Genomic DNA, 15,329 nt, shown 5'->3' with positions numbered 1-15,329 from the left:
TTAGCTTAGTCAGTAGCCTTATTTAAACTGTAGTTTAGGTGTCTGTTAGAAGTGATACAGACATTTGTGGATGCTTATTTCTAGAATCTACAGTCTGCATGTTTATAAGATGTGCATATGGAGAAATGTACTGAAATGGCACTTTTTTTTTTCCTGCCGTGGTCTTGTTTCTACTTGACACATCTAGTTTTGGTATTTTTTTGGATGGCCTTTCTTAAGCTCTAAAGAAGAATAATTTAACGATAGAACTAGCAACGCCAGCTTTGTTACATATTTGTCTTTTGGTGCAATGTTTTGGTTCTAAGAAGCAAAATTCACTTTGATTTTCCATTTGGTGACTGTGCTAACACTCTTCTGTAGGTTCTGCTGCGCTAAGAGGATCCGCTTAAGAGCTTCCTCCAGAGGTGGTGGGCACGGAAGAGTTCATGATTAAAAAGGATTTCTCTTCCTACTCTGCCACCTACTTTCACAAAATTTATAGAAGAATGTCTTTTTTGAGTTGCACTGTTTCAAATTTATGTGAAAATACCCAGTGAGCCCAAAATTTGGAGATGTGGAAGAAAGGTAGGGATAGAAATGCACATTAGTCTGGCTTTCTAAGGAAATGAAGCTTAATATAGATCTTAATCAAGAATCAATTGTAGTGAGATCTAGCCAGCAGTCTTTAGAGATAGCGAGCCATTATTCGTGTAGGTAGTTTGCTGAGGTGGGTGAAATGGAAGCTCAAAAGGCCCAGATTTTTTTTCTTTAATTTTCTGCTTGCTTAGCAACAAACTATTCAGCAATGAGCACTCCTAGAAATTACTCTTAGCATAATTTCCTGCCCTCGGAGGCTTTTCTTTTATTAGATACTTCGGTGTGACAGAGCTTTTTGCTATTTAGGTGTTACGGGGTGCGGGCTGAGGCAGGTTTTCATGTTGGATTAAACTGCCTGATGCTAGAGCTTCAGAATTCTTCCTGTGGGATGAATGGCTGAAACTTGAGTGGAAATTGAGCCTGAAACACTTCGGTCCTGGAATGAAGTTCTAGTCACTTAAAAGTTACTGTAAATGAAAGCTGATCTGTTTGCTTAGTTTGTAAACTGGTGGTATAGTGTGGTATACAGTAGTATAAAGTTAGTATTGTTTGTAAACATATATCCATATCCAAATGGCAAAAGGAGTATGCTTAATTGTAACTCCCATTTGTGGTTGGTCGTGTGCTGCCTTTTCTTTATGCAAAACCATATATTCAGTAATTATGCTATGTTTGTGATGCCTTTGAATAACAGCGTTTCCTGATAATGCATCATAAGGTATGAAGAAGTATTCAGTTCTGAGTATCTAGAATCCAGTACAAGTTGACCACCTTTTTAAAGCAGTCATATTTTTCTATCACTGCTTAAATCCCTGTCTTCTCTGCAGGTCACACATGTTTTTTTCCAAATTTATATGGCTATTTCTAAGTGCAGATTACTCTTCAGTTGCGCCATTATGAAGCAAATTCTTTAGTGCAGTTCTAGAATCTAAATGTGCCAGACTTTGCAGTTGAAATGGAGCTCTTCTAGCTGACATTTTTAGTTCCAAATTATTCATGTAGAGTGTCGAGTGCAGGACTTGTAAAGGTATTGAAAAAGGCTCTTTCAAAATCAGTAGCACTGAAATTGGAGGAACATCAGCCTCTAAAATCCAGTCAGCCCTGTGACCAAAAAAAAAAAGTTAGTTTTCTAATGCTTTAATTTCAAAACTTACCAGAAATGTCATCTTCAGGGTGCCAGAAGTGAAGCTATTTTAAGAAACCTGGAGTATGTCCAGATAAATAGGACAAATCCGTAAAAGTTTTCTGCCTCTTAAACACTTTAATGCACTCAAAATAGGAGCAAGATGATTTGGAACTGTCTTTCTGGTTCGTTTCTTGTTTTCTGTTTTGAGGGGTACTAATATATCCCTGTTATGAATTAACATTCTTGTAGGTTTTTTTTGTTGCTGTTGCTGCTTCACATTTTGCAGATGTGAATTTGAGGGGCTGAGAGTTCATGGTTCTGAGAAACTTGAAGCAGGTTTGAATTGTTTCCTTCCCTAAATCATTACAGTTTATCCTTTCCCAAGCACTGCCAAAATTTGGCACCTGGATATCTCATGTGTGTTAAATAGGGAATGTGGGAATGATTGCTGTACTTAATATTTGTAGCACTTTAAAATCATTTGAAGATACCATGCGAGTTACCAGTCCTAAAAAGTATGCTTGTAGGCTAAATTAAAAAAAAATCCTTAAAAGATCTGATAGGACTACATAAATTATAATTGTAATATGAATAAGTTAACATGTTAACTTAATAAGTGAATAAGTTTATGTATTAAGCTCTGAAAAAGAAAAAAAGACTTATTTTTTCTCTAGGAGTTAAAAAAGAGTATATAAAGTATGGTTCTAGAGAGTTTGCCATGCAACTGTCTGTGCTTATATCAGCTAGAGGGGAATGTTTGGAGATTATAGGGCATAGTAGACTTCCTCTCAGGAGTGTTTAAAATGGTGTAAGTAAAATATCATCTAGGAGCTGTGGTGGCAACTTAATCGTGCTAAATTCTGTACCCATGCTTCTGAGTTCATTGCAAGATCTAAATAAGCAGCTGCTTGCAATCTGAAAAAGATGGACTTGTTTGGAAATTATAGTTGTATTTTAATCTCCGAATCACAAACAAGGCCACAGTAAAAGTCAGCTAATCTATTTGGTAACATTACTAAGCGGCTGAAATGGAATCTTTGTTCCTGAAGTTAGGGAGCCTTGAGCCTTCTGTCATCATGCCTATAGTAACTACAGCAATTCAGCTTGAGCCGCTGACTAGATTAAGCTTCTTAATGGCGCAGTGAAACGTGCCAACTGCTACTCCTTGTTTTGTTGCCTAACTTCTGGTTGCTCTCAAGGTAATTAATTTTGGTAAGTAGTTCTTTCATACAGTGCTCCCGTTCAGAGGTCTACAGCAGTCTCATGTTCTTGTTTGACAGTGATTCTGGATGTCTAAACCTAGCAAACAATAACACTTAGCTGTTAATAAGTGGAATAATAGAGGTTGGTCACACAGCTAGCTTACTGATAAAGGTAAAAGTGTTAGGGCAAGTTTTGAATCATTTGGTGAATCTAGTGCTTGCCAACGTAGAACATAGTTGTATACACAAATTAAACATGTTTTATCTTAAAATATCTCTTAAGTGGTACGCAGGGAAGTGATAATGCTCCTATTATATAAAAGATAAATTTGAGTGAAGAAATCAAGCGGCTTAGAGCTGGATGCTGACTGAACTTTTATTTCGTATGGCTTGGAAACAGTCTTTTTAACTCGTATTGTATGGTATGAAGGTGCATGTTTAATGTGTGACCTGGCAGATATATTTTTAGAGGATGAGGTGGGCTCTTCAAAGACAAGACTTGTCGTCTCTGCCTCAAGTATCTGGTTTAAAATTTAATTTTGCAAGTATATATATTTAGCACCCAATATCAGATGTAAACTTAGTTAAATGTGAATATATTGACTGACCTAATTTAAAAGAGCCCTGCCTATAGTGCTTGATCCATTTTCTGCAAATCAGATTACTGAGGAATGTGCAATTTTAATCAGTTTAAAATATTCTGTGTTTTTTTGTCTTTGTAACTCTGAAAAAAGTTGTCAAACAGTATGCATTTTGATACAAAGAATGCATAGAGCTCATCTGTAATGAGCAGTCTTTGTTGATTTTTGCAAATTTAACATCAAAAAGAGTTACTGGAAAACATGATAACCTCCTCTTGTTCTTAAAGCTATCAAGTGTTCTAGAAAGAACAATTATAATGCAGATTTGCCCTAGTGCTTCTGTGCTAATTCTGTCTTAACCATAACTCTTTTCCTTAGAGAGTAAGACTCTGTGGTTTCTGCCAGGTTTGAAAAATAAGACAGACTCGGAAATTATTTTAAATTATCCTCAAGCTGCCTTCTGCTCCCCCTATATCTGTTACAGCTTAGCTGCTTTTGTAGAAACTTGTTTGTTACCTGTGCAGCATTCTGGTATTTACCTGATCGATACCTACTACTCTCCTTGATGTGCCCCAGGTAGTTTGTGGTAGATTTGTGGTCTTGCAGAATGTTGTAGGAAAATTGAAGGTAGAATTATCTTTCTGGTTCTTCCACAGCCAATTTTAGTGAAGACCTTGTGATAAACTGAGTTTCCCCATAGAAGAAGATGGGTTAATTCAAGGTCTAGTGTCAGACTTAGCCTCTGGCTTGATAGTTGGCCTTGGTTTAGGGTTCCAGACTTAGCTGAAAGTACTTGCATGGTCATGCATGATGATAATGGGCAAGGCTTGGTGTGTTGTTGAATTGTAAATAAACGTTGGGACTTCCATGAACAGTGAATGATTGCTGGAGTTGGTAGCTGCAAAAAAAAAAAAAAGTTTATCTAAAGTTGTGGTATCCAGTTGTAGGTTTTTGGATAGAGGAAAGGAAGAGCTATAGTCATCATAAGGTAAAGTGAGAACAAATGAAAAAGAGGAAAAAAATGAAGATGGGGAAAACAGAGATACATCCTCTTCTGTTTACTTCCTTTTTCTTCTAAAAGAGACCATATAAAAGATGCCTTCTATTTGACAGAAGAGATTTTGAGGTGGACTGTTGGCCACATCCAAGTCCTAGGTTCTGAATACCTGCCGCACTTGGTGAGCTGAGCTCAGCTTGCTCTCATTCTGCATTTCGTATTTCTGGAAGAGACAAAGAGTGACTTTTGGGATAACACATGCTATTGAAACAGCTAAATGGTGACTAGTCTGGCAAAAAATCCTGGGAATTACTTATTGAATATTTTCTTTCTTCAGCTTTACGATAACTTGGGCATAAAAAGCACTTTGGGATAGAAGGCAAAGGAAGGTGGGAATGTTGTTGTCATTTTTATGTAAATGAAACTTTCCTCCTCTTTGACAATAGTTAATATCTTTCATGACCAAGTGAGTGTTTTATTCTTTGGGTTGTTTGTCCTTGCAGGCTTTTGTTTTATTCGGGGGTTTGTTTGTTTGCTTGCTTTTTGTTTTTGTTTAAATGCATGAGTGCCTGTGTGTGAATTGGGATCTTCTTGAAAGTGCTTAGAGGTCCTGCATTGGATCAGGTGGTTCATTGGTCACCAGAGAATTTTAAGAGCTGGATGGATCACTGTCTTGATTTCTGGTCTTAACTCAGATATCCTTGCATTTCCTTTTATCTGAACTGTTCTGGAACCTATATGGAAATAAAAAAAACAGTCATGCAGAAGGGTATAATAGGGTTTTTTATGTGTGTGTGTGTGTGTCAGTGCTGGTAAGATTAAATTGGCTATATAATAATATTCTGCTTAAGTGAATGCCCTCTTATGTGCCTGCCTGATGATGAGTAGCAACTCTGGCAAGTTCCAGCTAAGAATGTTTAGGGCAATGTAACTGATAATTGCTGGGTTCTTTTTCTCAAGGTCTGCTATTCTGGGAGGAGGGAAGAAAGGGGATGACCTGATCTGCTTTAACAGGCTTGCAATTTCTTGCTACAAGTAGCAAGAATAATAGTGTAACTTTTGATATAAGGAATTTCCCTCCTCGTTGTCTGAACGTGTTGTTTTCCTCTGTTTGATTAGGAAATATGACTTGGTGTATTTAATATCTCTAACTGCGGAGTCCATAATGATTCTAACTGGGGGGAAAAAATCAGAAATATTGTACCACGGGTAATGGTATCTGAGCCCTCAGCTGCATAATTGAGTTAAATCATTGAGCTCCCCTCGTGGATTGCTAAATGCTGTAGAAACTTAACATGCTTTTTAGTGAGTCCATGCTCAGTATTCAACAATTCTACATTTTTCAGGGTTTTGTATTGATCAAATGTTGACTGTTGCGGTGTTGTAAAGTTCAAATTGGGGAGCTGAAAATGCCTTAAAATAATATATTCTTAAGTAAATTTAAGGATTCATGCATGTAATGGATTCTAAAACATCTCCACCCAACATGCTTAAAAGGAGTAGCAGTGATACAGCAGTGATGATGCAGATAAATGTGGTGTGAACTTTTGTCTCATGAATTTTGCCTCCTGTATTGGCTAGTGCTCAAATTATTTGATTGTTTTGGTATTCATATTTTCAGGCTAATTTTGAGGAGTGAGAAGGAGGTACCAGACTCGATGAGTTTCCACCGAAATGTCGGAAAAGTCAGGTCAGAGTACAAAAGCAAAGGATGGAAAAACCAAGTATGCAACACTCAGTCTGTTTAATACTTACAAGGGAAAATCACTGGAAACTCAAAAAACCACAGGTGAGTACACTGACCTTAATTTTTCAGTATTTCCTCATCACTGCAGTACAGCCATCCAGGAGTGCAAAGCATATGAGCACCTGACAACCCTAAGATTTTTGACATGCTTGACAGTGGTTAAATGGAAGAATTGTGGGAAGGAATCTTGATTACAGTTTCTGATTACTTGTAAGTTAGTGTTTCAGTTCAAGAAGACAATGTTTTCAGGTTACTAGGAGGTATAATGTAGATGAATTAAGAGAACTGTTTATTATCTGCTCTTATTCCCTAGCTGTTTTTTAACTGTAAATTGATGGGCAGTGATATAACACTGCTTCTGCCATTGAGCATATTTTGAGATCTTTAGTGAGTATGTTTGTTCCTGCTGCTTCCTTCCCCCGCCTCCCCCTCCAATACCTTTAAGGATATAAATAACAAAACCTGTGCAGAACTGGAGGTGCTTGATCTGCAAGACAGGAATGTGCACTGTCGCATCGTGTGCTTCATGTGTGTTTTTCAGGCAAACACAGGACAAAACTTTCCTGAAGTCCCAAATAAGACCCCATGTGGTTATGCTTTTTCATGATTGATAGGGTTGAGAAGCATAGGGAAAAAAAACTCTGTAGGCCTGGAATGTGATTTCATGTATCTGCTTAAATCCAGGGGGAGAAATCCTAACTTGAGAATTATTTTTAATATTTGATATTATTTTAAAGTTCACAGTAGTTCTAGATTTTAGCTTTGAAAATGACACTTGTATGCTATAACATACTCTAGGGCAGTAAATCGTACTTTTTTCACCTGAATTAATTAATTGGTAGATTGAATGTCCTGTGCAGTGTTAGCTTTGTACTGCTTTTCATACCTGTGGCCTGGAGTAAATGCACTTTGTAGGAATGTTTTTGCAAGGACAGCATCTGCCAGCTGAAATTGAAGCACCAGCCAGTGGGCTTGTGCACCAAAAAAGAAATGGGCTGGACCCATGTGTGTGTTCTTGGACTCATCAAGGTATGTTAAAACCCAAAAGGAGGAAGAGAATGAATAATACTTAACACCATCTTAAAGGGCTTTAAGATACCAACATTTTATTTACAAGAGCTCCTCTACCTTACTGTCACTGAGCAGTGCTTCTAAAAGTGGGCCATATATCCCATTTCATCTCTGGAATAGGTTAACCGTATTGATTTGCTGTTTAAAAAATACTCAAGCTATGCCAGGCTGAATATTTCTAATTCCCTTTTTTAATTAATTGTAAAGTATTTTGAGTTTCTAATTGTTATTCTCTTAAACTCCCTCTCTATTTAATTTACTTTTTTCTAGCTTTTTTAAAAATTATTATTATTTCTGCAGCTCTGCCAATTAACACTGTTAACTTCCACTTTCTGTTTTGGCATGCAGTTGCCGCACGCCATGGATTGCAGAGTCTTGGGAAAGTTGCTATTTCGAGGAGGATGCCTCCCCCTGCTAACCTCCCTAGTCTCAAAGCAGAGAACAAAGGCAATGACCCTAATGTGAACATCGTGCCTAAAGATGGCACAGGATGGGCTTCAAAACAAGAACAGCATGAGGAAGAAAAGTAAGTGACCAGTAAGATCAGGATGAGTTTGCTTAGTGGGTAGTTCTTTGCACTGATCCTTTATTATTTAGCAAAATATTTTTTATTTTAATCTGCACTGCAGACTAAAAAAATTGAGCTAGGTTAGCTAACATGGTGTTGTGGTAGTTAGGTCTTGCTTTAGTGGTATAATAAAGCAATTCTAGTCTAGTAATTTCCCCTATTAGTTTTGTTTTAGCAAAAATAAGTATCAGTGGGAGATTTTGACTTGGGGACACTCTTGACAGTCTGGAGGCTTAAGATATTTGCAGAGCCAGAACTGAGAAATACCTATTCTTGAAAAGGGTTGAACAGCCTCATCAGGTTTATAGACTGGAAAGATCTTCTTCAAGCATGTGTTCATTTCTTAGATTGAAACAAAATTAATGCCTGTTGAAAATGTCTGCCTCTCTTTTCATTGCTAGATAATGAAATTGAGACCATACCTTTGTTCTCAGTAGAACTCAACTTTCTTCTTTTAATCCCTGATACCCTTTATTTTTTATGATGTCTTTAGGTTTTCTTATCAGTTCCTTGTACTTCATAATTTCTGACAGACTTATTTGTGTCATCTCTCTGTGCTCATGGTGGTATTTTTTAAAAATTGATTTCTTCTCTTAGCCACTGAGCCAAGAAAACATTATTCCAAAATTTTCTGTTCTGTGGTTGTAGAGTGACTGGATTTTCATCTTCTAATAAACTGCTTTAAAAGCTGTATTTCTGTTCGTGACTGATTACTGTTCTTTCCCAGCCATTTTACTCATACCCCTTCACTTTGGGAAATCCAATCTAGATAGCTAATTTATTTCCATTTATCTGTTACTATAACAACTGTTGTTATATATGAAAATTGTTAGTTATTGGTTCTTCAGCTGCAGTTATCTCACTTCATTCATTTTCAGCAGTCATCCTGACAATCTCATTCTGCGCTCAGTCTCTCTTGTGTTCATGAGTGCTTTTCCTCTGATTCCAGACAGCCAGAAGTGCCGCAGACACAGCCAAAACCTGCCGCTCCTGCTCCTCCAGAAGCAGCTCCTGTTGCCAAATCATGGGCCAGTACCAAGCCAGGTGGGCAAGGAGATGGTAAGTGGTGTTAAAGGTGGTGGGAATCTGGACTGGCCTAGCGGGCTATGAATGCTGCTGTGAGAGATCCACACTCAGCAACCTTTTGAGTCTTGACCGAGCCAGCTGGGACTAGGAATGCTGTGGAAGCAACTTTCTTGGCCTGAAGGTGAGCCAGTCCCATGTCACTCAAGTGAGTTCCAGCCCAATTTAGTATGTAGCAAGTCTGACTTTTAAAGGGCTTGCATGGCCTTTTGGGGGAGATTGGAAGAGCAATAGTGCTTATAGCACCAGATCTTGAACAGGGCTGAAATGGGTGGAGGAAGAAATGTATATTTTTAGTACATAGAATTCTGTCACAGGAAGGAGCAACTTATGTGCTTAGTGGTCAATTTATTCAATATTCTGAATTTTTTATTCAAAAGGTGTATAGTCTACCTTCTGTATAAATGTCTGTAGCAACACTCCTTTCCCTTTATCTTAGATTCCTTGGTTTGGTGCGTTTCTTTTTAAAATGATACTGTTCAAGTAGCACTTTTTTGTTGCTGAGGCAAAGTATTAAAGGTGTCTTATGTAATTATATGAAAGAATGGAGAATTCTTTCTGTTACTGTGGATCTTACCTTTACTGTTTCTGTTGCGCATGTAAGGTTAGAGCTTGTTCTTCAGCAGACTTTTAAAATTGCATGTGGAATGAGAGGTTACTCAGAATATCTACATCTCCGTTATGAAAAATAACGCGTGACTTGTTTTGTTGTCTTAAATCTGAGACTTTCAAGATTTCTGTCTGAAAATTGTCTTTCATGTTGAAGTGAGCTCTTTTCTTGACAAATCTTGGAATGGTTGTATAAATCTGTATTACATGGAGGTAACCTCTAAGCCATTACTTAGAGCTTACTGTTAATATTGCACGTCTAATGACTTTGCCATTTTAATGGAATAGATACTCAAAGTGGCAGTTCTTAAGAGTTTGCACTTTTTGCTCCCCTGTCTCATGCCCATTTTACCACTGTTCTCCCGTATGGAAAATCCACTCCCTTAAACCAGCTCTATAATTTGTCTTGAAGGAGTGTTGTAGAATAGATGTTTAAAAAAAACCCACTGGCATGCAGATCACTTTGCATCAACCTTTCTACGTGAGCTGATAAGATCACCGCTGATGTGACATGAGAAATAAAGTGATTCGGCTCAGTGGCTTAAATGCATTTAGCTAATTATTTTGTGGTTGCCATGGCAACTGTGTGCCAATCCCAGATGGCACCCTCATTTGACTCCATTAATGCGGTAGTGCGGTTGGTGCTTTGAGAAAAAATGCAGGATGTGAGCTGGCATCGACTGCTTGCTCTCCTCCCTGGTTCGAAACTCAGGGTACACCTGTCGTGCTCATATTTTCGTGCTCTGCAGTTGGCTGGTGGGACTTGAGCTTTTTCTAGACGCCTGGCACGCGTTCCAGCAGGAAGGGAGCCAGCAGCCTCATGCTTTTGTAAACCTTCGTTTGAGTGAGGCAAGATGAAATCCTTCTTGGATATTCCATGTGACCAGCTAGAAAGGAAGGACTTCTAAAATGTAATTGCAGCATGTATTTTTCTGCTCTCATGTTGATTAGAAGGTGAAGTTAATTGCTGCTGTAACATCTTTGAAGACCTTAATTGCTGAACTGTTGTTGGCTGACAGCCTAGCTATTTCAGGTTGATGACCTGAGCGCTGTCGAGCTTATCACTGAGGATGGTATTGCTTTGCAATTAAAACATTGCTGTCAGCGTAGACTTGGGGGCAGAAAACATTTTCAAGATGTATAAAACTCAGGAGCATCGCATGTCACAAGACCTCTAAAGGAGATCCCTTGCCGGTTTAGTGTGACTGCTGCTTTCAGTGCTATTAAACAAGCTCTTGGGTGTAGCTAAATGGACACAGCAGGAGTCCAGTGTCTGAAAAACAAAAAAAAGCCACAACAGTTAATATGACCTGCAGAAGGTGAAGTTGGAATCAAGCTTGAAAGTTCTCACTGCAGTCTGTAGGCACAAGTGTAAATATTGTGGTATTTGCTGTTACGACTTCACAACAGAAGTGAAGAGAGTAAGGATTTTGCCTTGTGCTTGTTCCTTAATCTTGGAAAACATCAAGGTCCCTATGTTAGCCTTTTTTTTTTTTTTTTTTTTTTTTTCAAGGATTCTTTTGTGGATTAAAGAGGAAACTGTCTTTTGACTAAAAAAACGATATAAGGAAGCCTTTTTTTCTCCTGACCCAAGGGATTATTTGTTTTGGACTGTATGTGTTCAGATCCCATTTTTTGTCAGTTTGCCCCGTAGTCTTTGTGCACTACTGTGCTGTCTCTTAAAGTATCCAGGAGCTAAAATAGATGGAGGAGCAGGACATTATTCAAACTGAAGGAAATTTTTTTTTCCTCAGCAAATTTCAGTGGTTTGCTATCAGACTAATAGGTCAATATTCAGTGTGTATCTGGCCGGAGGGGAAAAATGACTTGCTTAAAACCTTTGGCATAACTCTGAATTGGAATTTAAGGCTTTTGTTATGGCTTATAGACCAAACATAGATTGTCTTCCTGTGTGGCAGTTTTCTTAACTTCAGCTTTGAATCAAAGAATGTTCCAGTTCTGATGCTTAAGTTTTCTCAAAAGATAAAACTGCGGCCTTCAATAGTCCAGCGGAATTATTTGTTATTAGAGCAGCGATGAATCTTAGGGGCTTTGGCAATAACATAACTGCCTGTTCTTGGATGAACTGCTGTGAATAAAACAAGGGAAGTCTTTGTGCTTGAGAAAAGGATGTTGACAGAGCTGAGGAACTTAAGAGCTCCCTGTGTTGCATCTTGTTCCTTTGGGCAGTTCAAGCTGTCCGTTTGTCTCTTTGGTTACTTCAGGATTTTTCTGTAGTCCTGAAAGGTAATTGACCCAGTAGATTTGACAACTTTGTTATTTGGTAGCAAATGTGAATCCTTTTTAAGGATTGCTGTAGACTCATGTGAATTCTGTGTTACCAGTAAATTCATGTAGATTTCAAGTTGACCTTTTAAGGATGGTCAGAATTAGAGGGCGGGTAACCTTCTGAACTCTTCAGACTACAAAAAATTGTGACTTTGATTATGTTACTGTGTAGGTCCAGCTATTCAAGTAAATAGTTATTTCCAGCAAGAGTTTCCCAGTCTGCCGGCAGCTGGGGATCAGGAAAAGTCAGGCAAAGAGAAAGATGCACCTGAAGAGCATGGATCTGGACCCAACTTGCGACCCCAAAGTAAGTATTTACTACAAGTTCTTGTGAAATTGCGTATATTTGTGTGGAACTTGCTTGTTACAAGATTTCTTGCTTCCCATGTAAAGTACATTGAATGGGTTTTTTAATCAACATGCTTTTACAATATATAAATTGTTGAAAATGATCCAAATTGTTCTTCCATAAGAAACTCTTGTAACTCTATTTCACTATATGGTTATCTTGTTTAAGAGCTTGTCATAGGAATTTGTGGGAAAAGGGGGCTGCTTTTTTCTTGCTCTGCCATGTTCCCTATTGATGGAAACAACATATTTCTCTGAACCCTGTTCTGCAGTTTTCTCCCTGTTTTCCTAAAGTGGTCAGTAATCCACTCTTGTTTCCAAGGGACTTCTACTGTTTGCACAGTACTAACATTTTAGCTGTTGTGGCATTCAGCAGACAAAAATGTATTTAAAGTGCTCTTCTAATATCAGTTAACCATGAAAACAGTTTTAGAATTACCCCAAAATGTGTAACACTCATATGTGTAGCCTGAAAGATAACCTGGTTTGGAAGTTCGGCCTGCAAGGTCAGAATGGGCAGTGCTGTGAAAATCTGGGGTAGATCTATTTCAGTTTTGGATGATTAACTATAGCAAGACAATCATAAACATAAAAAAGGTTAGTGTTATGTTTCAGTTCGAGGTGTGTATTATTTTCCTTGTCCTTGTAATGGGAAAGGATTAGGCATTATGTTTGTCTCCTAGGAGGAACAGGATTCCTTTGTTCCTCGGAACTTTTTGGCAGGGTTTACACCTAAAGAGCCCTTTCCACACTGTGGTTGGCACTGCTTTGTACCCATGGCAGAGGAGATAGTGCTGCTCTTGCAGTGGCCTAGGCTGTCCAGAGTCGTGGACTCCCTTCTGTGCTGCTAGCCTGGGTGGTTCTTGGCTTTTTTCAATGTAAAAACACACAGCAGTGCAGACTGAGACAGTGTACTACTTCAGATCCTGATTTTAGTGCTAAGAGTAAGTCGACAAGAAATTTCAGAGATGTCACGAAAAAAAAAAATAATAAAGGAACACTAGGAGAGTAGCTGTATGTGTTTGTTCCAGCCTCCTGTATCATTCAGTTGTAGTTTTGGTCAGCACTATGTATGCTGTTAAGGGTGATGGCAGAGGGCTGAACAGGCTTTGTGAGTACTGTCCCTTTAGCAGCCATGCAAGGAAAATGGAAGAGCTCTGATGGGAACAGGAAGCCTATAGCTTTAGCATTGCCTTGGGCCAGGGGCTTATTTCTAGGACAACATCATGCACAGTGAATGGCTGCGAGTTGTTGCTGGTCCATAAGTGTTGTAAACGAGGATGCCATATTTTACTTTTTCTGCCCTAATACTTGCTCTGAAATTTGTAGAGAACAGTAGAAGAAAGGACTGTCTGATACAAGTGCTTGATTGCTAGATCTTAGTTTTCCTAGGCTTTTTATTCAACACCTGTACCCAGAAGTACAGCTCTCATCACTTCCATTCCATCCTTGTGAGTTAGAGCTGAGCCAGGCTCTGTAGTCCTCTGCTGCTTATGAAATTTTTTTCCCTGTTAGCAGCTTTTCATATACCATCAAGACATCAAGCTGAAAGAGTGGCCAACTTAAAACAACTAAAGCTGTGTTTCATTTTGTGCTATTTTTAATGCCTTTCCTAAATTGCATTGTATTCTGGAAGGTGAGAAAGACAACTAGAGCAACCTGTGAATGTAGCTCTTGCCCTTCAGGAGTTCAGCTGGGTATAAGTTTGAGGAGGGTTGGAAAACAGCCCCTTTTTTTCTTGAGTAGTCATTGCTTGTTTGGGCAGTAAATGTTGACACCCATCTGTACAAAGATATTTGTATCACAGAAAACTCAATAGAATATTTTTTCCTTTTACTTGCCTCTGATTCTGTAATATAAAGTCTGCTTTTGTTTTGCTTTTTTCTCTCGTGCTGATTCTGCCAATGCAGATAGTACCAACTGGAGAGAAGGTGGTAATAAGAACTCGCCTGGGTCTCCAACTGATCAAGAAGCTAAAACTCCTGGGCAAGATGATAATGCTGCAGCACCTGGTGAACAAAACGATGCCCAGAAGGGAGCAGAGAAGAGACTACCACAGGTCCCTCAGCCCAAGCTGAATGGTCAGCAGCAACCACCAATCTCATCTCAGTACAGGGCAATGATGCCCCCTTATGTAAGTGTGTTATTACTCTTTTCAACTAGCAGCATACTGAAGAGAAAATGCTAATTATATACTGCTAATCAAGGCTTGTAGTCATTCTGCTTTGATGGCTTGATTTCATACGCTTCTCAATAGCAAACTGTCTCAAGTGAAAAATCTTTCTTTACTTTCACTGTCATTCCTTTAATGTTATCTGTATGTTTAATACAGTAATTTTAACAAACGACTCCTATTACAAACCTTTCCTAGATGTTTAATCAGTATCCAAGAATGGCATATCCTCCTTCCATGCAAGGTCCAACAAGGTTTCCTGGTTCTGACCCTGGCAGGTAAGCAACTTTGGAAGTGTTACAGTTGTGTGGGCGTGAACTGTTGGGCATGAACTGTCTGTAACTTTAAACTAGCTTTTTTTCTCTTTAAAGGTATTTATATATAGCTTAACTGTCACTGTTTAGATTTTTTGCAAGTCTGGTTTGTGTAGAGCAGTGCCATTGGGTCACTTGTGTTGCAGAACTTTTTGAAAACCACATCTGTCCAGCTGGAAAACTTGAGGAAATTATCTACTTAGGGCTTTGATTTGGGGATGCTTTTCTGCCGTGTGTTAAAACTAGCTTCCTTCTCTCCTGTATGTCTTTCTGTAGCTGAAGGTGGCTATACACATGCATGAGAGCATGGGTGGGTTCTATGTGCAGTGAGTTACAGCTTTGACAGACAATCTGGGGTTGTGGGAGGAGAAGCTGAGAGGTGTGACTGGGAGAGCTTGAGTAGGCATAGGGTACAGAACCATAGACAGGGGGGGAAAGCTTGGAAAGTATAAAAAAAAAAATCTCTTGAGGTAAGTTCGTATGAGTGATGTCACATTTGTGTATGTGCTGCACAAGCTACAAGGTGTGGTTTTCAGCTATTTAGTAACAGCACAAAGCGTCAGGTTTGCTGTGAAGGCTATAACTTTTCCATTACGAAACTATCTTCAGACACTTTCCAAACAAGTAAGAAATCAATATGGTGCC

General features: G+C 38.7%; 1 protein-coding gene across 10 annotated transcripts in view; it reads left to right on the top strand.

Annotated features, from left to right (window-relative positions):
• Positions 1-15,329, top strand: part of PRRC2C (proline rich coiled-coil 2C) — a 63,240-nt gene that overhangs the window by 9,647 nt on the left and 38,264 nt on the right. For 9 of the 10 annotated variants that reach the window (XM_088524456.1, XM_088524454.1, XM_088524455.1 and 6 more), the window contains exons 2-7: positions 6,104-6,271; positions 7,649-7,826; positions 8,818-8,927; positions 12,022-12,160; positions 14,112-14,331; positions 14,569-14,648. In XM_088524456.1, the coding sequence (XP_088380582.1) occupies positions 6,157-6,271; positions 7,649-7,826; positions 8,818-8,927; positions 12,022-12,160; positions 14,112-14,331; positions 14,569-14,648 (842 nt within the window). In that variant the 5' untranslated portion in view covers positions 6,104-6,156. The remainder of the gene's footprint in view (positions 1-6,103; positions 6,272-7,648; positions 7,827-8,817; positions 8,928-12,021; positions 12,161-14,111; positions 14,332-14,568; positions 14,649-15,329) is intronic. The other variant, XM_088524448.1, reaches the window with a different exon arrangement.

The sequence above is a fragment of the Tinamus guttatus genome, unplaced genomic scaffold (genome assembly GCF_059628265.1).
Source record: "Tinamus guttatus ecotype Peru unplaced genomic scaffold, ASM5962826v1 Tinamus_guttatus_pri_ptg000211l, whole genome shotgun sequence".
In the NCBI taxonomy this organism is placed as follows: domain Eukaryota; kingdom Metazoa; phylum Chordata; class Aves; order Tinamiformes; family Tinamidae; genus Tinamus; species Tinamus guttatus.
Note: the sequence above shows the minus strand (reverse complement) of the source record. Positions and strands in the feature narration are given on the sequence as shown.